At 41.0% G+C, this 24,973-nt stretch overlaps 1 protein-coding gene across 2 annotated transcripts; it reads right to left on the bottom strand.

Annotated features, from left to right (window-relative positions):
* Window positions 1-549: 549 nt before the first annotated feature.
* Window positions 550-24,513, bottom strand: MPZL3 (myelin protein zero like 3). Of its 2 annotated transcripts, none has more exons than XM_065945510.1 (6): window positions 24,162-24,513; window positions 11,149-11,315; window positions 7,280-7,490; window positions 4,778-4,943; window positions 2,931-2,991; window positions 550-687 (listed from the first exon to the last, which is right to left on the bottom strand). In XM_065945510.1, the coding sequence occupies exons 1-6, from the start codon at window positions 24,232-24,234 to the stop codon at window positions 661-663; spliced, it is 705 nt and encodes a 234-aa protein (XP_065801582.1). In that variant the 5' UTR covers window positions 24,235-24,513; the 3' UTR covers window positions 550-660. The 2 variants fall into 2 exon arrangements, with proteins under 2 accessions (XP_065801582.1, XP_065801581.1); XM_065945509.1 differs by lacking the exon at window positions 24,162-24,513 and adding an exon at window positions 20,506-22,542.
* Window positions 24,514-24,973: the final 460 nt, after the last annotated feature.

The following is a 24,973-nucleotide window of genomic DNA, read 5'->3' as shown; positions in this document are numbered from 1 at the left end:
TTAATTGTAAATTGTTGACAGTTTAATACTTCAAAAGCGCAGTCAAATAAACCACTGACTCCTGATCCTACCAACTCTAAAAAACTGGGGTTATGCACTCCAAGCCTCCCAAACACAACTGATGATGAGATAATTAAACCAATGAGTATATGCTGTATGCTAACTCACAGCTGAAAATATTCATGGAGCAAAAAACAAAGAATAACTATCCCCAAAAAACATTTTGTCCAGGAGCACATCAGGAAGCTCTAAGATCCATTTCAATAAATACATATATATGTATATTGGCATCAGCAGTGTGGCCAACATCTAGGATTCTCCCTCATAAAAACTGGAAGAAAACATGTAATACATTCAAGAACAAAGACTAAACAAAAAGTTATCTTTCTATTTAGGAAAAGAATTCCTTCATTCAATTAGAGTATAAGTTATTAACAGGGGTAGTTATGAGTCTCTTCTTAGAGTTTTTGAACAGTTTATAAATACAAAAAGAATATTTCTTCAATAAATAAGTCACTCCTAAAGTCTTTACTGATAACTTCCAGGATTCTCCACCATTATTGTCCAAGCCAGCTCCACTTCTCTGGGAGGCTTTAGCTGCCAGTGGAACGGAACATCTTCTGTTATTAGGTGACTCTTCTTCTATCATGCAAACTTTCATCAATATGTCTCTTCATAGTCTGAATCCTGGAAAGGAAAGAATAGTAGTTGCAGTGTGTATATGAAGTATACACCACAGTCAGAATTCAGGTAAAGACCACACAGCAGGGCCCCCCAGATGGAACTCAGCTAGGGGCTTCATTAACAGTAAAATGGCACTGACTCAATCCACCTAAGTTTACTAAGTATTTCAAATTTAATATATCCAGACTCAGCTCCTGATCTTCTGCCTAAAACTTGTTCCACCCACAGGCTTGTACATATTAGAAAATGGCAACTCTATTCTACCATTTGCTCAGGTCAAGAACTTTGGATTTATCCTTAACTCCTCTCATTTGTTCACAGACACATGCAACTAGTCAAGAAGTCCTTCTGGCTTTACCTACAAACTATAACCAGAGAACAACCACTTCTCACCATCCCCACTATCACCATCTTGGTCCAGATCAACACCCTTTTCCCTCACCTCCATTAATGCTAAAGTCTCCTAAATGGACTGTGTTTCTGTCATCGTCCCTCACCACCTGTTTTCAACACAGAAGCCAAAATGACATTTTTACCACTTAAATCAGTTCAGTGTTCTCTTTGCAAAAACCTCCAGTGGATTCTGTTTCAGTAGGATTGAAAGTCTAGGTCATTACAGTCATGCAATGTTCTATAAGATATGACATTAACTCTCTGAAGAAATGCTATTCTTTGCCTTGCTCTCTTCATTCCTGCCACATTGGCCTACACGCTGTTCCTAGAACATGCCAATCATGGCCCCTCCCCAGGGTCTTTGCACTGACCACTTCCTCTGCATAGAATAACGCTTCTCCATGGTAGCCATGCCTCTTGCTTCTTGTTTTAGGTGTCTGTTTAAATATCATCTCAATGAGGGTATCCCCAACCATTCTATTTTTTTTTTTTATGGCCACACCATGTGGGTTATGGGATCTTAGTTCTCCAACCAGGGATTGAACCTAGTCCATGACAGTGAAAGCATCTAGTCCTAACCACTGGACTGCTAGGGAATTCCCCCAACCATCCTATTTAGTATCACACCCCCTTATCTAGCCATTCCATCTCCTTTTCTATTTTATTTTTTCTCTATAGCATGAAGCACTATCTGAAACACTATATCTTACTAATTTTAAAAAGATATAGTTAGCTATTATTTGTACCCCAACTTAAGAGAAGGTAATATTTCAACTGTGTCCTGAAGGATGAGACATAACTAACAATGTCGTGTAGTTTCACGTGTATGGCAAAGTGATTCTTTTTCTTTTTAATTTTTATCTTATATCGGAATATAGTTGATTAACAATGCTGTATTAGTTTGAGAAAAATTATTCTTTTTCCTCTTTTTTTTTTTAGTTTTTATTTTATCTTGGAATATAGTTAATTAACAATGTTATGTTAGTTTCAGGACATTAGCTTAATTTTTTTTTTTGACATTAGCTTATTTTGTGCTATCAAAATATTCAAATCCCAAAGAGTTTTAATTAGATTCTATCCACTGGCACTATCCACCTTTCTCTCATCAGAGAAGCCACTTATAATACTCAAGTACATGAGAGAAAGAAAGAGAGACAAAGAACACTGTGATGAGTAACTGGGCTGCCGTCATCTGGCCAAGTGCTGAGCTCAGCAATAAGTACAAAGAAGGCTCAAGCTTAAACCCCGAAATGACAGGTATGCTTCATATTAGATCATGAGTTGCTTTTGACCTGTTTTCAACAGTACCACATCAGAAAGCCTGTCCTCCTAGGATCCTGAGGCAGCCACGCAAGCCTACCAGTCACAGCAAGTGCTTTCCGCAATTTCAATCAGAACTCAAGCCTTCCACCATGGGTATTTCTTATGGACAAAACAATCGAGTCACCTAAACGGTGATATCACTCTAATTTCCTGGGAAAACCTGAGGCTCAGCAGAAAAGCTCAGTTCTACCGGCTTTAGGTTCAGCCAGTTCAGCCAGCTCTCCCAGTATGACCTTAGCAACATGGGACGCTCCTCTTTCAGGATGCTCCCCGTCAGCCAGCAGAGGCTGCCTACACAGTCCCCTTCCCTAACCTAAGGACACCACTCAGTGCCCACAAGACAGAAAATAAAATGATGGTTAGAACTGGGAAGGGTCCCCTGAGACTAAAATGCTTTGGGCAAAGGCCTTGGTTCATACTTTGCTGTAGACCTACCTGCATGCCCCTTGCTTCTCTGAGGACAAGGGCTTACCTTAATTAAGCAGGAAAATAAAGCATGAAGAGTGAACAGTGAAGCAGCACGGGCTTACCACACACTCAGCACAACGAACACAAAGCTTCGCCATGCAGTCACCCCCTTCCTGGTCAGTGCTGTAGAAAGAGGACAAACCAAACACGGGCAGTCACCATCCTCGGTAGTGATCCTTAAGAGGACAAGTGCTGAGGTCAGATGGGTGTGGCTTTAAATTCCAGTTCTGCCACTTACTAACAGGGTGACTGGGCAAATTATTTGAGCTCCAGGAGCCTGTCTCTTCATCTACAAAATGCAGGTATTACCATCTACATTGAAAGAATAGTGGTGAGGCGTATGTGCAAAATAAGCACATGTAAAATCATGGACCACAGTGCTTGGCACATAGTAAGTGCTCGATAAATAAGAGCTAATGGCAACTGCTTATTTAGAAATATACTCGGCATCAACCATGTCTGGGCACCGTCCCTTGAGCTCATGATTTCCTGAGGGTGAGAGACCCATTAGAACGTTAACAAGTATGTCACAATACAATGTGATAAATGTTTTCAGAGTTAAAGTCAAACTGCTGCGGCAGCAAAGGGGAGAGAGAGATTAGTTTACCCTGAAAGAGTCAGGGAAATTCAAGAGAAGGAGAAGTTGCAGCAGGGTCTTGGAAGATAAGGAAGAGTTTTCCAGGCAAACAAGGGAAGGAGGGAGGGGAATCCAGGTGAGAGGGAAGCACATTGAAAAAAATTTTTTTAATATCTAAATACGGCTTCCTTGGTGATCTAGTGGTTAAGAATCTGCCTTGAAATGCAAGGAACACCAGTTCAGTCCCTGGTCTGGGAAGATCCCACATGCTGTGAGGCAACTAGGCCCATGTGCTACAACTACTGAGCCTACGCTCTAGAGTCTATGCTCTGCAACAACAGAATCCACCACAGTGAGAAGCCCGTGTACCACAACTGGAGAGGAGCCCCTGCTGGCTGCAACTAGAGAAAGCCTGTACACAGCAACAAAGACCCAGAGCCACCAAATAAATAATGTTTTTTTTTTTTAAGATCTAAATGAGTATAGTCGGTTTGGAGAAGGAAACAGCTCACTGGAACCAATGAGAAGAAATAGCAAGAAACAATGTGATTCAGGCTTAGATCATAAGGAGGTCTTACTAGGCCATGCTTAGAAATAGACATTTTAGTACTTTTTATCAAGAGTTCTTTGCCTTGTGGGAGGCCACAGATTCCTTTAAAGGGGACTCTTACCCCCATTATATAAATGTGTACATGCATACACACACATACACACACAGAGAAAGATTTTAGACTCTCTCAAAGTAAGATTTTCTTCCAAGGTTCCAAGCCCCTGAAATAGACAAAATGAAGAATCAACAGAGTTTTATGTAGACTTTTGTTACCTTTTTTTTTTTAGTGGATTTGTTCTTAGGGAAGATACTGATCACACCTGCTCGCCTGCTTTTGATAATCAGAATCCAGTTAACCCCTTTGGAGCATTTGCTAACCAAGAATAGTTCTTGCATATTTAAATTATGTTGCCCTCCATGGCTGTTCTAAAGCCTCTCTCACTGCTCAGGCATTTCTGTCAGCTTGGTGCCAAAATAAGGAAAAGGAAAAAATAATTGACTTGGGGATTTCCTGTTCATTTGGAAGGAATGAGAGATTCATTTCAGAATTTACACTCTGAACCACAGCACTATACAATCTTATTTCCAAAAAAAAGAGACTAGGACCATGCTATTAACTCCTCTGTCTCTTTCTCTCCAAATTAATATCCACAAGTTTCCTTTTCAGCAGAACTGAGGTCAGCCTGGAAGAAAGGAAGGCATGGATGATGCCGAGGTCTGGTGCTGTCCACAAAGCACGGCTCAGAAGAGGGCGGATGGCTCAGGACTGCAGCTGGACTTACTCATCTGAAACCTCAATAGACGACTTCTTATAGCCAGACTTGCTCCTCTTCTTCAGCCCCGAAGACTTCCTCCCCATTCTCACCAGTAGCAGAATAACCACTACAGTTGAGGGAATGAAGACAAGAATGGAAAGAAGGGCCACAGAGGACAGCATCGTGCCAAAACCTGAAGGAGGAAAAGAGAAGGTAAAAGAGAGGGATGTGCAAAGTGCTTCCTATGAGATAGTCTTACTTTTGCTCCAGTTTTCTTCTCATTACAAAAGGAATAAATTCATGGTAGAAACACCAGAAAACACACAAAAACATAAAGAATTAAAATTTACCCATAATCTGGATACATAGGATCAACATGTCAGTATCTACCTGTTCACTCTTCTTTCTAGGAGTCTGTGTCTCTGTTTTATGTTTTGGGGTTTTGACCACGAGGCAGGTGGGATCTCAGCTCCCCTGACAGGGATGGAAAACAACACCCCCAGCGTTGGAAGATGAAGTCTTAACCACTGGACCACAAGGGAAGTCCCCAGGGCATGAGTGGGAATATAGGGAGGAGACTATATGTTCAGAAATGCAGACCATACTTTACAGACTTTTTCTAACTTCTTTTTTATTTACTATATAAATATTTTCCATAAAGATTCCATCCATGTGTTATTTTTTTTTCCATTTTATTTATTTTTTTAATTGGAGTATAATTGGTGGCTTCCTTGGTGGTTCAGGTGGTAAAGAGTCCACCTGCAATGCAGGAGACTTGCGTTGGATCCCTGGGTTGGGAAGATCCCCTGGAGAAGGAAATGGCAACCTACTCGAGTATTCTTGCCTGGAAAATCCCATGGACAGAGGACCCTGGCGGGCTGCAGCCCACGGGGTCACAAAGAGAGACTAACACACACACACACACACACACACAATTCCCTTACAGTGTTGTGTTAGTCTCCGCTGTACAACAGTGTGAATCAGCTATGTGTATTCATATATCCCTTCCCTCCTGAGCCTCCCTCCCACACCATTAAGTCATCACAGAGCACCAAGTTGAGCTCCCTGGACTCTACAGCAGCTTCCCACTAGCTATTTCACCCGTGGTGTGCATGTATGTCAATGCTACTCTTCCAATTCATCCCACCCTCTCCTTCCCCCACTGTGTCCACAAGTCCGTTCTCTAAGTCTGTGTCTCCTCAGATGTACAGAACAGACTTTTGGACTCTGTGGGAGAAGGCGAGGGTGGGATGAGCTGAGAGAATAGCATTGAAACATGTATATTATCAAGTGTGAAACAGATCGCCAGCCCAGGTTGGATGCATGAGACAAGTGCTCAGGGCAGGTGCACTGGGAAGACCCAGAGGGATGGGATGGAGAGGGAGGTGGGAGGGGGGATCGGGATGGGGAATACATGTAAATCCATGGCTGATTCATGTCAATGTATGGCAAAAACCACTACAATATTGTAAAGTAGTTAGCCTCCAACAAATAAAAATAAATGAAAAAAAAAAAATAATAAGTCTGTCTCTTTTCCTGCTCTGCAAATAGGTTCATCAGTTGAGGTGTGACTTTTTCAAAGGGCCGCATAGTATTCTGCATATTGAATAATTTATTGCATCAATCTGCTAAAGCTGGATATTAAAGTTGTTTCCAATTCTTTGAATCTATGAGTTATGTAATGATGATCATCCTTGTGTATAAACATTCATACTTAGCTCTATTTTTTAAAACATTTTAAAATGGAATTGCTGGATCAAAGGATATATAATTTTAAGGTATCTGATTTATACTATCAGTCTGCCAGAAAAACTATACCAGTTTCTACTCCCACCAGCAGTATGAATGTGCCTATGTCTTTGAAATCTATAAGTTGTCCTAAAAAAATAAAGAAAGGAAAGGCAAGGGAGAAAGAGACAGAGAGACATACAGAAAGATTTGAGAAATGACAAGGTAGCTATAATGAACCATAATGCAGGTCTCTATATCTAAATCTTTGGTTCAAATCCAAATAAGGACTAGAATGACCACTCAACAGTCACCAGGGAAGGGTGGGAGAAAAAAGGTCAGTCCTTATCCCACTCATGCTTCATACTGAATGCTGCTCTTTGCAACAGAAAAGAAATGTGCAGCCTCCATATTTAAAGGAGGTACCCTTTCAAGACTCAGGAAAAAACACAGTCTCATAACTGAGGGTATGAACACATTAGGGAAACCAGAATGACATCTGTTTCACACAGATAGCAACCGTCTATTTACTCAGGGGTTTGCATTACATTCCACAAGACTCTGGTCACCTGAAATGAAAATTTAAAGAAGAATCATGGCAAAACTATGACGATATTTGAAAAAAAAAAAAAAAAAAACTTTAGTTTGCAAAATAAAAAACTCATCCTCAAAGACAATTCAAGATGGTAGAATGTTCTGGTAAAGATAAGTTCAGTTCTGCTTATCACTGATCTCTCCACAAACCACCACAGAAGTCCCAGAGCACTCACTGCAGTACAAGGTTGGCGGCAGTTAGCTTACCCCTTTCTGTGACTGTCAGCTCTGTGGCCGGAATATTATGGTGCACGTCCGGGGGGTTTTTCACAGCACAGCTGAATGTCCCATTGTCCTTCATGGTAGGATTGCTTATGCTTATGGATGCATCCCCTTTGTATACATCTCCAACCCAGGAAATCCGATCCCGAAAAGTGCCAGCTGTGGTTGGGTACTGGAAAGACTGATAATGAAAAATCTAGGAAAGCAACACCATGAGAAAATAAAAGAGTTAATATGGAAAATGCAATGAAACGTAAAGCTGCTGCTGCTGCTGCTAAGTCACTTCAGTCGTGTCCGACTCTGTGTGACCCCATAGACGGCAGCCCACCAGGCTCCCCATCCCTGAGATTCTCCAGGCAAGAACATTGGAGTGGGTTGCCATTTCCTTCTCCAATGTAAAGCTAAGTAAGTCCAAAATAAAATACAAATGTATAATGGGTTTTCCCAGTTGGACAATTTTTTCTTACACTTTGTTCACTTCTGTACTATAGGTTAAAAAGATAGGTTTAAGAAACTTGTCCCCAAAACAGTCCTAACAAAAGAATCCAAGGATTCTGATTCTCAAACCTCTTCTCCCCAGCGTACTAAAGTAGCAGGTCTCAACTAGAGGCAATTTTGCCCTCAAGACATTTGGCACCATCTGGAGATGTTTTTTGTTGTATTACTAGTATCTGGAGGGTAAAGGCCAGGGGATATTGCTGAAAATCCTACAGTGCATAGGCTAGCCCCCCACAACAAAGAATTATCTGGATCAAATGCCAATAATGCCAAAGTCAATAAATTCTATTCTAAAGCAGCATCTACTATCACATGGTACTTTATAGGGTGCAATCAACCTCTACACATTCACTTATCTGACCATCACTACAACACTGAACTATCCATGGGGCAGACAGGGAAACAAGGCCAAAAACAAAAAATTAAGTGAGTTACTCAAAAGCACCCAATGAATAAGTGGGAAAGGGGAGATTTTTCATTTATCCTCAAAATCATCAAGAGACTATAACATAAGCCTCTCTCAAGTCATTTATCTTGGAAATTAATAAAATCCCATCAGATGTCTGATTGGTACTCAATGAATATACACTGAATTAAAACAATGCTGCTTCAGATTGGTGATCACATACCTAATCACCAGAAAACACTTCATTACACCTGGTGGTAGGTTGGGCAGGCACTACAATACAATATCATCTTTCTCTCTTATGCAAGACTCAAGCCTTTCCTCGTTCTTTTCTTACTTGGTATCCTCCCCGCTTAGGAACCCAGGCTTTTACAAACACTGCATTGCCCAATTTTGAAAAGCAATTTCCCAGAGAAGACACTAAATCACTTCCTGGTTCAGGCATTCATTTAATGAATACTTGTTGCACACCTACTACATGCCCTTAGTCACTGGGTTTAGCAAAATGATACAGTGGGATTCAGGCAGGAATTTACCAGCTAGTGGGAAATACAGATATTAGTAACCAATATCTGTTTACTAATTGATTTACACAGCTGGAACACTCTGAGTGTTCCAAAGAGGGAGGTAAAGAATACCTATCACAGATTATCAGCATCAGCATAAAAGGGTTTAAAATTCCATATTGACAAAACAATTTTTGTTCAGAAAACAAAGATCATGGCATCCAGTCCCATCACTTCATGGCAAATAGATGGAGAAACAGTGGAAACAGTGGCAGACATTATTTTGGGGGGTTCCAAAATCACTGCAGATGGTGACTGCAGCCATGAAATAAAAAGACACTTAATCCCTGGAAGAGAAGTTATGACCAACCTAGAGAGTGTATTAAAAACCAGAGACACTACTTTGCCAACAAAGGTCCATCTAGTCAAGGCTATGGTTATTCCAGTGGTCATGTATGGATGTGAAAGTTGGACTATAAAGAAAGCTGAGTGCCGAAGAATTGATGCTTTTGAACTGTGGTATTGGAGAAGACTCTTGAGAGTTCCTTGGACTGCAAGGAGATCCAACCAGTCCATCCTAAAGGAGATCAGTCCTGGGTGTTCATTAGAAGGACTGATGCTGAAGCTGAAACTCCAATACTTTGGCCACCTCATGCGAAGAGCTGACTCATTTGAAAAGACCCTGATGCTGGGAAGGATTGAAGGCGAGAGAAGAAGGGGATGACAGAGGATGAGATGGTTGGATGGCATCACCGACTCAATGGACATGAGTTTGGGTGAACTCCGGGAGTTGGTGATGGACAGGAAGGCCTGATGTGCTGCAGTCCATAGGGTCGCAAAGCATTGGACACGACTGAGTGACTGAACTGAACTGAACTGATTGACAAAACAAAGCCTGCTGTGAATCTTCAGGATTAATCTAACCTGTAAATTTCAAGTTAAACTGCTGCTGCTAAGTTAAACTAGTGATACTCAAATCCTGTTATCTGATTAGTTTGATAGAATCCTAACTGACCACATAACTGCAACATAGCATAATGCAAACTTTAAGGATCCAATAATTCCAGTTTGGGTGCATTTGCTGAGTTCCTGACTAGCCTCACAAAAAGCAGCACCATATGAGATCTGCAGTTTGCATTTCAGGTTTCTACCCCTAGAAAATCCCCATTGTTTATTCTGTCCTACTTTTGGTCAAGGAAGAAGAGTCATATAAAGCCAGCCATAGTTTCCTGGCCACTCAAAATAAAGTGACCTATTTTAAGTCTAAAGAAAAAGGGACTGCAAATACAGCCTTGCTTCCCTCACTGGAGCCACCTCCACTAGAACCACCTACTGGGACACCTACTGTAGCTACTGGGAGATGCTACATGGCATTCAATAATGGCTCCTAAAACAAAATCTAAAGCTTACACATTAAAATCAAAGAGAAAGTACTTCCAGTGAAGAAAACAGGATAACAAATGAAGGATACTTTCAAAGATACAATCTTACATGCTGCTATGACATTGACATTCTTGATAAAATGTATCCTAACCTAAGATGTTGCTGGAAGCATACAGAGAAAGTATTTTTTTAATAGCACTGCAATCTTCAATTAGACATCCACAATGGATTTGAGCCATAAATGTGCTTTATATGTGTGATTAAAATATATTGCTTCTAATATTTCAAGACCATCTGTCACCAACGGCATCTGTCATCAACATAAGGTGCCACCACTTCCTTCAAAGGGAGCTGTGTAAATCAATGCAGATGTTTATACACTGGAGAAGATGCCAAGATAAATCTACACAGTACTGATATGCAAACAGATACACCCACAGAGATGACCTCACATGACAGGAAATGAGAAGTATTCAGCGAAAGGATGTCTAAGACTGGGACCTATAGAATTTTTCTATCCAACAGCCTGGAGGTACCCTTTTTAGTACAACAAATCTGAAACTCAAGCTATGAAGCCAAGCAAAATGAAACAACAAAGGGGAAACAAAATTAAACCACATTTCCTCTGAGTTTCTGACTGGTTTTTTCCTATAACATATTTGCAAGATTCTTACATAGAAGAAAAAGCCCTCCATGACCAAAAATGGCTGTCATACAGAGTAGAAGCTCACCTCATTCTATTTAATAGAAGCTCATCTTCTATTTGAAGATGAGATGGCCTAAAGTATGCCTGTGACTTAGAATAAAAGGGTTCCAGAGTTGTTGACCACAGAAAGCTCAAGGGAAGAGCCTTAAAAGTATACACTTACTGGGATTACCCTGGTGGTCTAGTGGTTAAGCATCAACCTTGCAACGCAGGGGACATGGGTTCTATCCCTGGTTGGGAAACTAAGACCCCACATGCTGTGGGGCAACTAAGACCATGTGTCAGAACTAAAGAGCCCATGTGAGTCAACACAGTCAGATAAATAAATGTTGTAGAAATAAAAGTACACACTTACCGATTCCGTGCGGCTGCTGCTTGGAGGCCGGTATGTCCAGTCTATGGTGAGTTTGTCTGTGATAGAAGAGGATGACTTGAAGGTGCATCTCAACTTGATATTTTCTCCAACATAACCCCGGACATGGGCATCCGCTTTAATCTCCAGGGAAAAGATGACATAAACACCTAATCAAAGCAAGCCCAAACTTTTAAAATGTATGCATTGGATGGAATACATAGATGTGAGTGAACAACACAGAAGCACTAGGTATCATTTTTAGGTCTCTCATCAAAAAGGCATGGGAATAAATATCTTCTCAGGCAGGCCCAAAAGAATAAGGAGTGGATATCTACATTAATTAACAGTGGGGTGGTGGTTCGTCATTTTACGAAATGAAGTCATAGAATGAAAGTCTGGGTAAAAATTTTAAACCTGGTCATACCAGCATTTTTCCAATAGACTTGTGGTTAAGTTAACTATAATGAAGCATGTCAGCCCACGGAAGGCTAAAAGGCAATGCCACCCACTCCCTTGACACACTTACACTGCAGGAGTATGACAACTATTGTGTCTGAGGGATTTACCCCAAATACAGCTCGGCTGTTAACCTGAAGCTGTCACTGCCCCACCCACCAGCAGAAATAAGAATTGGAATTTTTTTCAAAGAATTTTATAAATCTACCTCAAGGTGCTATCTGGTTTTGTTTTGTTTTTCCCTTTCTTAAAGCCGGTTAATGAATCACATACCCATTAAAAGTAAATCACAGGCAGGAAAAAGTTTATTAACTTTGCAACTTAATGCATTTTTTTTGGCTTGGTAAGGTTCTTTTTATTTTTTTTTTAATTGAAGGATAATTGCTTTACAATGTTGTGTTCATTTCTGCTGCACAACAACGTGATTCAGCTATAAGTATACACGTATCCCCTCCCTCTTTTGCGTCTTTCCACCCCCATCCCCCATCTCCTCTCTCTAGGTCATTACAGAGCTTAGTATTCTGTGCTTACTTTACAGCTGCTCCCCACTAGCTCTCCACTTTACGCATGGTAGCGTATATATGTCAGCGTCACTCTTGTCAATTTGTCCCACCCTCTCCTTCCCCGGCTGTGTCCACAAGTCCATTCTCTGCGTCCCTATTTCTGCCCTGCAAATCTGTTCATCAGTACCACTTTTCTAGATTCCATATATATATATATATGTTAATATATGATATTTTTTTCTCTTTCTGACTTACCTCACTCTGCATGACAGCCTCTAGGCAATTCAATGCATTTTAAAATGTAAAAATAAGATATGATTTTAAAATTCTCCAGAGACTTCCTCTGTCCAAAACCACCCCCACAGATCCAACTCTGAAACCCTGTCTCCCCTAAAGGTGTTGGCACTTTCTTTAGACAATTCCCTCTATTTTCAGAGAACAGTAGTAGAAATTTCTCTCCCACTAGGGAGCCATTTTTTTTTTTTTTTTTGGAACGTAAGCCACTAGCAGTTCGTTTTTCCTGCCTCCTTCTCCACCACAATGAGCTATGATTCATCTGGCAGGCCAAAGGCAAAAAGAGCAGCAAAGTTTCAAAAGAGAGCAAACTCACACACCATTCTGAAAACCAGAAGTCCCTCTGGTTGAGACAGTATGCAAATCCCAGCCCTATCAATTGCTGACTCTGTGGTCTTCATACTTGATCTCTTCAGCTTCTCATTCTGGTAGGAATGAGAATAGTAACACTTACCTTAGTAGGTAACTGTGAGAAATATTTGGATTAAAACAGGTGCCACACTAAGAAGCCTACCTAACCCAGAGTTAGTGATCAATGTGCATTAGCTAGCTTCATCATCCTTACTGCCACCTCTTTAGTTCTGTCCTTAACCACCTCAGAAATGCAGAGGACACCACCCTAATGCCAGAAAGTGAAGAAGAACCAAAGAGTCTATTGATGAGGCTGAAAGAGAAGAGTGAAAAGGATGACTTAAACTACTCAAAAAACTAAGACCATGGCATTCAGTCCCATCACTTCATGGCAAACAGATGGGGGAGAAATGGAAACAGTGACAGACTTTATTTTCTTGGGTTCCAAAATCATTGAGGACAGTGACTTCAGCCATGAAATTAAAAGACACCTGCTCCTTGGAAGAAAAACTATGACAAACCTAGACAGCGTACTAAAAAGTAGAGACATCCCTTTGCAACAAAAATCCATAGAGCCAATGCTATGGTTTATCTAGTAGTCATGAAGGGATGTGAGAGTTGGACCAAAAAGAAGGCCTAGAGAAAAAAAAGAAGACAGAGCACCAAAGAGTTGATGCTTTTGAACTGTGGTTCTGTAGAAGACTCTTGAGAGTCCCTTGGACAGTAAAGGAGATCAAACCAGTCAATCCTAAAGGAAATCAACCCTGAATATTCATTGGATGGACTGATGCTGAAGCTCCAATACTTTGGCCATCTGATGCGAGGAGCTGACTCATTGCATGAGACCCTGGTGCTGGGAAAGACTGAGGGCAGGAGGAGAAAGGGGTGACAGAATGAGATGGTTGGATGGCACCATCAACTCAATGGACATGAGTTTGAGCAAACTCCAGGAGACAGTGAAGGACAGGGAAGTTTAGTATGCTGCAGTCCATGGGGTTGCAGAGTCAGACACAACTTAGCAACTGAACTGAACTGAACTTACGATCTCAACCTTTCTTATCACAGACATACTTATGAGTCATCCATTCCACTGCCTTCACCTCTGCTGCGTTTAATCACGATTCTCACTCCTCTCTGGATAATCCAGTCTGTTCACATTCCTCTTAAAAGGAGGAGACCAAGACTAAGCTCACAAGACCAAGACTAAGCCCATCCCCAAAATAAGGACTATTTCTGGTTCATCTAAAACATCCTGACTGTCATGCTAAACTTGTCATTCCTCCCATGCCTTTGCAAATGCTGCTCCTCTTCCTGGAAAGACTTCATCCTTCAAAATCTAGTCGCTCCTAAGCCCTCACTCCTGACCCAAGATACAGGGTCTCTGTACTAAAGATACAGCTCTAAAAACTGGAAAGCAGAAATAAATAATAAACGGATAATCTACACTCTCCTCATTTCCTTTATATATTAGGATTGGCCAAAAAGGTCACTCGGGTTTTACATAAGAACTTACGGAAAAACCCAAACCAACTTTTCGACCAGCCCACTATTTTTATCTTATGTTTGTAAGAATACCAGAGAGATTTTAAAGTTTGGATTTAGAATTAGACAGACTTGAACTTGAGTTCTAGCCCAGCTACTTTCTGCCTATGAAATCTTGATAATAGTTACCTAACCTGTTCCAGACTCAACTTCCTCACTTTAAGTGGGAATAATAAAAAAGACCTACTTCATTGAGTCACTGGGAGGATCTAATAAGATTAAAGAAGGTAACACATAAAATGTCTAGCATAGAACCTGAAACTGAAACTTTCGACAAATGCTAGCTATTATCATTAAAATGAACACCACAAAGATTCAAAAACCTTCAGGAATTTTCTATTGGGCTATAACATAAAATCTAAATAGTGCCAATCTGGCCTCCAACTTCTGCTACTCTACCCACTACCCATCCCATCCCCTTCACTTTTCCCAAAATGTCCTACCATTTCCCAAATTTACTATATCCTTCATGCCACTGTGACTTTTGTTGAATATATCTTTGTCTAGAATGCTCTCCCCATCCCTACCAAATCTGCCTGGGTTGTTCCCACAACACCACATCCCCAGTACTCACACCCTTCAAAACTCAGTTCAAATATCAGCTCCCTTACAATGCCCTCCCAAATTCTCTGACGCAGTTTATTATTTTTTTCAATTTTCACATAATATTTAGTATATAATGTTACTCAAGCACATATACCACTGTTTGTACTCAATTTGTAAAGATGATTTCCTCCATTAAAAAGAGATAACTTAAGGGCAAAATTCAGAGGAAGAGAAGCAGGCAAAGAGAGACTGAGAGAAAGAGGTGGACAGGTCACCAAAGTTCTCATATAGGAACAAAGTGTGCTTATTAGTCCCTCACTTTCCTCCTTCCCCATTTTTATAATATTTTCAACATTTTTAAGCCTCCTAGACATCTATCTTTCCTTTGCACTGATTCAGGAAAAACTCAGCCTAAACGACCACTGCTAGACTATGGCTGGTGTCCACTGAAGGAGAAAAATCACACCGTTGCACAAATAGTTACCATAAGAAACTCATAAATTCCATCACAGCTAAGCCTTTAACGAGGCAAGATGACATTTTTTTAAATTATCTAGATTTCCCCCCCCCCCCACCCCATTGCACAGCATGTGGGATCTTAGTTCCTTGACCAAGGATCAAACACACAGTCCCTGCCCTGAGTCTTAACCACTAGACCAACAGGGAAGTTCCAAGTTATGACGACTCTTTAACCAGCCTTGGTCAGCTCCTCTGACTCCTCAAACTTTGCCATTCTCCTTTACCCCCTGTACAACCTATAAACACCTCATTCTCAAAAGAAAACATTTCTCTTCTTCAAGAAACTTGAAGCAATACAAACTGCTTAGTCACACACCTTCCTGTGTCTGTACCCATGCTTACCTCCAATCTGAAAAGGTGTGGTGTCTCTTTTTCTATGCAAGGTCAAGCCCTTCTTCTCTCCCTGGATCCCTCCCTTCCAAGACCTGCTCCAGAAAAAAACAAACAAAAACAAAAACTCTCTCAATTATCTTCAGCTTACCCCTTTCAAGAGGGGCGGTCTCTTCCCTCAGCCTCTAAAAACACAGGAGTCTCTTCCATCTATAAAAACAAATATATAACTATTGTTACAGTATTACAGTTACAGTATGACAGGGTTAAGGAAAATTTGAACAATAACAATAACAAATTTTCCTTAACCCTGTCATACTACTCATTACCAACCACTGCCCTCTCTTTCCTAAGCCAAGTTAGTGCAAGAGTTGTCTACATCTAACATCTCCCTCTTTCCTGCCTATCCGCTCCTGGAACCCTACAGCACAATCTGGACTCCACTACCACTTCTAATAAAAGGAAGTATTGCCTTAAACCTGAAAAATCCAAGGGATCAAAACTGACTTTTCTTTCCTGACTTTACTGGCTCCCTCTGCAAGAGTGACCATTTGCTCCATGACCTTCTCTGTCTCAAAGTTTCCAGGGTGATACTCTCATTCATTCACTCATTCTTCAAACACAGATTTATTGAGCATCTGTTTTGTGCCACCCTCTGAGTTCGAGATTAAATGTGAGCAAAATACATATACTCCCTGTTTTGGAGCTTAAAATGCAGCAGAAGGGGACTTCCCTGGTGGTCCAGTGGCTACAACTCCACACTCTCAGGGTCGGGGTTTGATCCCTGATCAGGGAACTAGATCCCACAAGCTACAACTAAAGATCTCACATGCTGCAACTAAGACCAAGTATAGCCAAATAAACAAATATTTTTTTTAATGTAGCAGAAGTTCAATATACTAATCAAATAATCATAAAGACAAATGTATATTATAAACTCTGATAAGCACTACATGGAAAAGGCAAAGAGAGTGCTATGAGAACTATATCAGTTATGATAGGGGAGCAGGGAATGGTTAATGAAAGTTCCCCTGAAAAGGTTACTTTTGAGTCGAGTTCTGAAGGAAGGGTAACAAGGTGAGGAGACCGGGAGCATTTCGGGCAGGGAATCCTGCATATGCAAAGGTCCTGTGCCAGAAAGAGGACAGTCAGTAAGGGAACAGAAAGAAAAGCAAAATGGCAGCAACACAAAAGCACGAGAAAGAAGAATGAGACGTGACTAGGAGGTAAGTAGAAATCAGATTAGGCAGGACTTTAGAGCTTGGGATCCTTATTCTTAGAGTAATGGGAAGTCATACTTTCAAAGTAAGTGGAAAATACTTAAGTATGGGACGGAGTGAGAAGGGGCATGACAAAGTTTGCATTTTAAAACATCACTCTAGAGAAGACATGTAGAGTGAACCAAGAGTATATATAAAGAAATAATCTAAGAAGCTACTTAATAGTCAAAAGAGGAAATAAGGAAAGCTTGAACTAACTTGGTGGCAGTGGAGGTGGAGAGAACTCAGAAGACAACAGTACTTCCAACGTAAAACCAGCAAGAGCTGGTGACAGGTCATATGTGGAATGTTTGGAGAAGAGAATATCAAGGGTAACTCCCAAGTTTCTATCTTGGTGATACCATTCACTGACATAGGGAAGACTAGAAAAGTACCAGGAAAGAAAATGAGTTTGATTTTGGATAAGTTTAAGGTGACTCTTGAGATATCCAAGGGACAATATTGGGGGGGTGGGGGGTGGGAAGGCAGTTGATTCAGGGCAGGGGTCAGCAAACTATGGACCATGGGCCAAATCTAGCCCACATCATCCTTTTTTTAATCATCAATTTGCTTTATTTATTAGGATTACAAAATGGTTATATTCTATACTATTCTCTACATTCTTTTTTAAAAACTTTTACTGTTGGTTTACAATGTTTCTGTTGTACTGTAAAGTGAGTCAGTTATACATATACAGGTATCTACTTTTTTAGATTCTTTTCCCATATAGGTCATTACAGAGTATTTAGTAGAGTTCCCCGTGCTACCTAGGAGGTCCTTATTAGCTATCTATTTTATATATAGTAGTGTGTATCATAACATCTTTTTATAGAGAAAGTTTTACTCAAACACAGCCAGCTCCATTTATTTATGTATTGTGTAGGGATCCCTTTGTGCTACTCCAACAAAATTGAATGGTTGCAACAGAGATTATGTAGCCTACAAAGCCTAAAATACTATCTGGCCCTTTACAAAAGTTTGCCAATCCTGGTTTATAGCAAAGAAGAAATATGGATTAGAGCTATAAAATCAGAATCTCATTAGTCTCCCTCCAACCAACTCTCCACACTGACTGTGTTACATATACATACACACGTACATACTCCACTTCTCTGAGAGTTTCTATCAAATTTCTTTCTAAGGCTCCTTTTTTCCTACCCCATCCCTTAAACATTGGTGTTGCTCAGAGTTCACCCTGAGCCCACGGTCCTTCTTTCAACCTGTTCTCTTTAGACAATCCTATCCATTTTTACAGATTTCACAACCAACAATGGGCTAATGATTTCCCAAAGTATGTTGCTTGCCATGACCTGCCTCTGAGTGTCCAAATATTACAGGATATACCCATTTGACTATCACCACCACAGGACTCTAACCTGAAGGCAGTGAACTTTTGTTTGTTACCAGCTCAATACTCATTCCCCTCATCTCCTTTCCTCACAATACCCAGATTTTCTTGGGATATCCACCTCTCCCACATAGCCCAAGAGCCTGGAGACTTCTGGCAGGGTCCAGGCAGGAAACAGAAGGCAGAGTCAGCTAAGACTTTGAAAAGTGTATGGGCCACTTTTCAGAGGGACTTTTCTCAGGGTCAGGGAAACCAACAAAGGCACAAAGTCTTTACCACTCCAGTCCTGAGGGGTGAAGGGAGGAAATGGTGTTACTGCAGCCTGGTAAGAGGTGGATGTGTGGGCCATTTGACAGAAGCTGTAGCCATAGTAGAACACAGCCACTATCAACCATGGCACCATGACAGGGAGGGAGCAGGGAAGAAAAATGTCTTTCTCCTCCTGCCTTCCAATCTCCTGCCAATGCCTCCCATTGACCAAACCTAATTGGAAGCCAGAGGACGGGAGCCTGGATGATGCAGTTTATAGGTTAGCTTTCCGGGGAGTAGGAAAAACAGAGAAGAAAAGTGAATGGATTTGGTGAGAGAGGAGCAAATTAAGAATAAATAGACCCTACTTCCAGTTCTGGATGGTGCCTCAGACTGGCCTAAACCAATCATTACATCCAGAGGTACGCTGGTGAAAAACTAAAAATAGAAAACCCAAGTGTGTAGGGTTTGACAATTCCTGTGGTACAGATACTCCCACCATGGCCATTTTCAAGCTACAAATACAAAGTCTCTGAATGCTGAGTTAGGAAGACACGTGCATGATCAACTCTTGAAAGCCAGTAGGAACTAGATCCAGCACACCATCCTCCTGACCATAGAGATATATCTGGGGTTAACACGGGACTTAGGTTAATCTAATCAAATTTGTTTTGAAAATTACTTTATACCGCCATCCCTTGTTTATGTTTCTATGTCTGGAATTTTCCTTACTCCCTTTCTCTGTTGTTGTGTTAGTAGCTCAGTCCTGTCCGACTCTTTGTGATCCCATGGACTGAAGCTCACCAGGCTCCTCTGTCCATAGGGCAGCCAGTCTCTTCTCCAGGGGATCTCCCAACCCAGGGAGTGAACCTGGGTCTCCTGCATTGCAGGCAGAGTCTTCATCATTTGAGCCACCAGGCAAGCTCCATTTTCTATTCTCCAAGATCTAACTCTTATTTGTCTTTCAAGATTTAATTTTTGAGACACCTCTAGGAAGTCTTCCCTGTAGCCTCTTAGCAAATTAAGGGCACCTCCTCTGTGATGTCATGGTTTCTAGTGCATTTTGCTCCTAGTACTAGATTCTAAAATAATCTGTTGACTTGTCTGTCTTCTTCAATAGACCCTGAACTCATCCAAATGGAACTTAGCATATTATGGATGCTCAGTAATATTTATTCAATGGAACAAAACCAAGGGTTTCCTTTTACAAAATGAAAATTGCTATAAAGTAAGCATAAAAATGACAAGTTCTGAGCAAATTTTGATTACTAAATTATAGTAACCACACCTTCAATAAAACTACCTACTAGAAACATCTTTCTTCTTTATATAAACTCAATATTCATGAACATAATTTTGCCACAAAGTGATCAATACGTAAAGTCACTTTACTGAACTTCAAACACTAGATAAGCAGGTCTTCAATGTATAGTTACAGAAAAGTAACCATAATATCCATGGTGAACTAAATAAATCTACACTAACATTCGTTCCCCTAGAGGAGAAGGGAGAAGGCCTGAAAGGAGGCATGAGGAAAGTTTCTGGAAAGTCAGTAACAACCTACATCCTGATTTTGGCTCTGGTTAGTCACCCAGATGTGCTCAGTTTCTCAAAATTCACTAAGCTATACATTTATGACATGGGCACTTTCCTCTATATGTTTTACTGATATTAAAAGTATTCTAAAAATCACTGGATAGAAAATAATTTGTCTCTTCCACTCAAAAAAAAAAAAGAGAAAAAAACATCAATCCAAAGTTACATTCATTCAGAAACTTTCACCCTAGGCCTAATGTGTTAATGGATATTTATCTTTTTCCCAGAGAGAAAAGGGTTTTCCAGGTGGTACTAGTGGTAAAGAAATTGCCTGCCAGTGCAGGAGACATGAGATCCTGATTCAATCCCTAGGTTGGGAAGATCCCCTAGAGGAAGGCACAGCCATCAACCCCAGTATTTTTACCTGGAGAATCCCATGGAGAGGAGACCGGCATGCTACAGTCCATAGGATTCCAAAGACTCAGACACGACTGAAGTGACTCAGCACACATGTAGAGGGAAAAAGCATTTTGCCAGGTAAAACTAGCCAACAATAGAAGTAATATATAAATTTAAAAAAATTTTTAATCTGGAAGGAAAACAAGAAAATCATACATGGAACAACAGACTGGTTCCAAATAGGAAAAGGAGTACATCAAGGCTGTATATTGTCACCCTGCTTATTTAACTTATATGCAGAGTACATCATGAGAAACACTGGGCTGGAGGAAGCACAAGCTGGAATCTAGGTTGCTGGGAGAAATATCAATAACCTCAGATATGCAGATGACACCCTTATGGCTGAAAGTGAAGAAGAACTAAAGAGCCTCTTGATGAAAGCAGAAGAGGAGAGTGAAAAAGTTGGCTTAAAGCTCAACATTCAGAAAACTAAGATCATGGCATCTGGTCCCATCACTTCATGGCAAACAAATGGGGAAACAGTGGAAACAATGGCTGACTTTATTTTTCTGGGCTCTAAAATCACTGCAGATGGTGATTTCAGCTATGAAATTAAAAGACGCTTACTCCTTGGAAGAAAAGTTATGACCAACCTAGACAGCATATTAAAAAGCAGAGGCGTAACTTTGCCAACAAAGGTCCAACTAGTTAAGGCTATGGTTTTTCCAGTAGTCATGTATGGATGTGAGGGTTGGACTATAAAGAAAGCTGAGCGCCGAAGAATTGATGCTTTTGAACTGTGGTGTTGGAGAAGACTCTTGAGAGTCCCTTGGACTGCAAGGAGATCCAACCAGTCCTTCCTAAAGGAGATCAGTCCTGGGTGTTCATTGGAAGGACTGATGTTGAAGCTGAAACTCTAAAACTTTGGCCACCTGATGTGAAGAACTGACTCATTTGAAAAGACCCTGATGCTGGGAAAGATTGGGGGCGGGAGGAGAAGGGGATGACAGAGGATGAGATGGTTGGATGGCATCACCCACTCGACGGACATGGGTTTGGGGAGTTGGTGATGGACAGGGAGGCCTGGCGTGCTGCGGTTCAAGGGGTTGCAAAGAGTAGGACATGACTGAGCGACTGAACTGAACTGAATTTTATACATGGAAGAAATGGGGGGAAATTATAAAACTCCCAATTTTATACACCCAATTTTCCAAAACACAGATCTCTCAAACTTTGATTCATAAAAATGTACACTTAGATGGAAAACAGAAAAGTGTAAGCGCTAGGAGCCTTAATCTACTGGTTCTACATATTTGGGCTTCCCTGGTGGCTCAGACAGTAAAGAACCCGCCTGCCAAGTAGGAGACTTCGGTTCAATCTCTGGGTCCGGAAGATCCCCTGGAGAAGGAAATGGCAACCCACTTCAGTACTCTTGCCTGGAGAATCCCATAGACAGAGGGGCCATTACAGTCCATGGGGCCATAAACAGTCGAATACAACTGAGCGACTAAACATCAACAGCAACAAAAATATGAAAAGGCAAGGCAAATAAATTGGAATGAAACCAAACTCTATTACCTAATAGACTCAAAACAAAAGTAAGACCTCCCAAAAAAGGATGAACCTTGAAAACACTAAGTGAAAAAAGAAAACTAGTCACAAAGGAACACATACTGTACAAGTCCAATTCTATGAAATATCCAGAATAGGCAACCGCAGCAGTAGAAAGTACACTGGTGTTTGCCAGGACCAGAGGAGTGTGAAGAATAAGACATGACTTTTTTTTTTTTTTAAGACATGACTATTAAAGACTATGGAGTTTCTCTTTGAGATGATGAAAATGTTCTAAAATTGTTGTAATAATTGCACAACTGTAAACGGTACACTTTATTTTTCTTTTTTGGCTGCACTGCATAGCATGCAGAATCTTAGTTCCCTGTTGTGCTCATGCTCAGTCATGCCCGACTCTTTGTGATCCTATGGACTTTACCCCGCCAGGCTCCTCTGTCCATGGGATTTTCCAGACAAGAATACTGGAGTGGGGTGCCATTTACTCCCCCAAGGGATCTTCCCAACCAAGGGATAGAACTTGAGCCTTGCGCCTCCTGCATTGGAGGTAGATTCTTTAGCACTGAACCACCACCAGGGACCAAACCCCTGCCACCTGCAGTGGAAGCAAGGAATCCTAATCACTGGACCATCCCCAAATTCCCTGAATGGTATGCTTTAAATAGGTAAATCAAAATAAATAAATAAATAGGTAAATCATTTGGCATATGAACTATATCTCAATAAATCTGTTTTGGTTTTTCTTTTTTTTTTTTTTCTTAAGGCAAAAGATAAATCAAGAAGTATATATAGATCATAAACTCAACTTTCAACACTTGGATTTTTTTGGCCTCCTGAATTGATGGATGTTTTTTAATGTGAAATGACTTCAAATTTGTGAAATCACCCACTATTTCTATAATTTTTTTTTTCAATAGGGTAATATTTGAACATTTGTGTGAGAGTGAGAGAGAAAAAGAGGGAGACAGGAAACCAGGATTATTTAGAGTGACAGCAGTTCAGACTAAATAGTATATTGCAAAATAATTTAGCTGAAAAGCTGGGAGGGATCAGGGAGTGTCCTGGCAGCATAAATACTAGTCATCATCAAATAAATAAGAACTCCCTAGCCCTACCTGCTGAGACTTACAACACCTGAAGCCTTTATGTCAAAGGTCCTCTTCAGAAATTCCCACAGGGAAATTTTTTACAAAGTTAACAATTCACTCTAATGCTAGCTCTACTAACATATGATTTCCCGGGGAAGACAAACACATACATACACAAAAATCCAGGAAATAATTACACCCTAGATGAAGGTAATTAGGTTGACTGAAATTTATGAAACTTGAAAACTGCATGAAAGCAACACTTATCCAAATTTTAAGATTATGTCATAGAGTGAATATTAACTGATACTATTTAATTGATTAAAATTTTAACAGAATTGACATTCCCTGCCTTCTATTAAAAAAAAAGAAACTGTTATCAAAATAATAAAGCAGTTGCTTTTTTAACAGAATTGACATTCCCTGCCTTCTATTAAAAAAAAAAGAAACTGTTATCAAAATAATAAAGCAGTTGCTTTTCCTCAACAAATGCATCACTATCACGCGATCAAAGAACATTCTTTCTGCGGCTAACAAATGTTTTATTTCCTAGGCCCTGACAATCTCTTAGAAAAAATAAAATTGCCAACAATCATGAATCTACTTTCCCAAAATTACTGGGACAAACTACTGAAGACTAGAACTGTTCTCTCCTAAGCAGGAGATAAGGCCCACAAAACCACAGCCGAGTCAATCGTTGATAACTCATCACGAGATAATGCCAGGTGCCCCCAAAGTCAGGGCCCTCCGTGTTTTCACCAAGTCGCGCCATCGCCCCAATACACAAGAGTCACGCAAGGTGGTCGAGCTCTCAGGGGCTCGAGAAAACACTGAGAAGCCACCGACTCCGCTCAGTGGGTGGTAATTACGAGAACATCCTCCGCACTGCCTCCCGCTTCCTTCCTTCCTTCCCAGAAGCTCAGTGGGGGCTTTCCTGAGACCCCTCACCGGAACCGGAAAAGCGACCATCTTCCCTGAGCCCCCGGCCGGAAGTGTAAGTTGAGCCCGCCGCCGGCTCACTCACCCTGGAAGAACAGGACACCCAGCAGTGGGCACAGAGCGCAGCCACGGCTTCCAGGAACCCCGCTCTGCTGCATCTCGACAGGTCTCCAGAAGTTTGCACACCTTGTTTACGGCTCCCGATAACCACACAGGTAACACCGGAAGTGACGCGAGGGCGGGAGGCCGCGAGAAGACCTAAAATGGCGATTCAAGTTGCCATAGCAACGTGGCTTCTTTCCAGAGCCACACCTGGATTTACTCACTTCCAGTCAGCGATGCTTAACTCTCAAGTAGGAGTTCATTATTCTCTTTTACTCGAAATGAAGTCGGACAGGCTTTGGAGAATTGACTGTTGTAATGGAATTCTGCAGGACTTTATCGTCTTGATCCTCTGACTCTAAGCCAGAAATCCTTTAACTCCTTACAGATTATTTTATTGAGTGCTTTCAGAATAGATTTCTATGCATTTAAGAGTTCACAGGAACCCTGGAGAGCATACAGGGTCATTCGGTGAATAGATAAATTTGTATTAGGCCTTCGTGGGCAGCTTGTACAAGACTGATTTGTATTCTTGGGGGGGGGGGGCGTGTAGCTAATAACAGCATCCATCTCAGTAGGTACCTAAATTTAAATTAGGTGTGTGTTAAATTACTGGAGACTCGGGTTCGATCCCTGGGTCGGGAAGATCCCCTGGAGAACTAAATGGCAACCCACACCTGTAATCTTGCCTGGAAAATCCCATGTACGGAGGAGCCTGGTAGGCTACAGCCCATGAGGTCGCAAAGAGTCGGACACGACTAAGCGACTTCACTTTCTTTCACTTAAGTTACTGCT

The sequence above is a fragment of the Muntiacus reevesi genome, chromosome 9, assembly GCF_963930625.1.
Source record: "Muntiacus reevesi chromosome 9, mMunRee1.1, whole genome shotgun sequence".
Taxonomy (NCBI): domain Eukaryota; kingdom Metazoa; phylum Chordata; class Mammalia; order Artiodactyla; family Cervidae; genus Muntiacus; species Muntiacus reevesi.
This window is presented reverse-complemented; position numbering and strand designations above follow the sequence as displayed.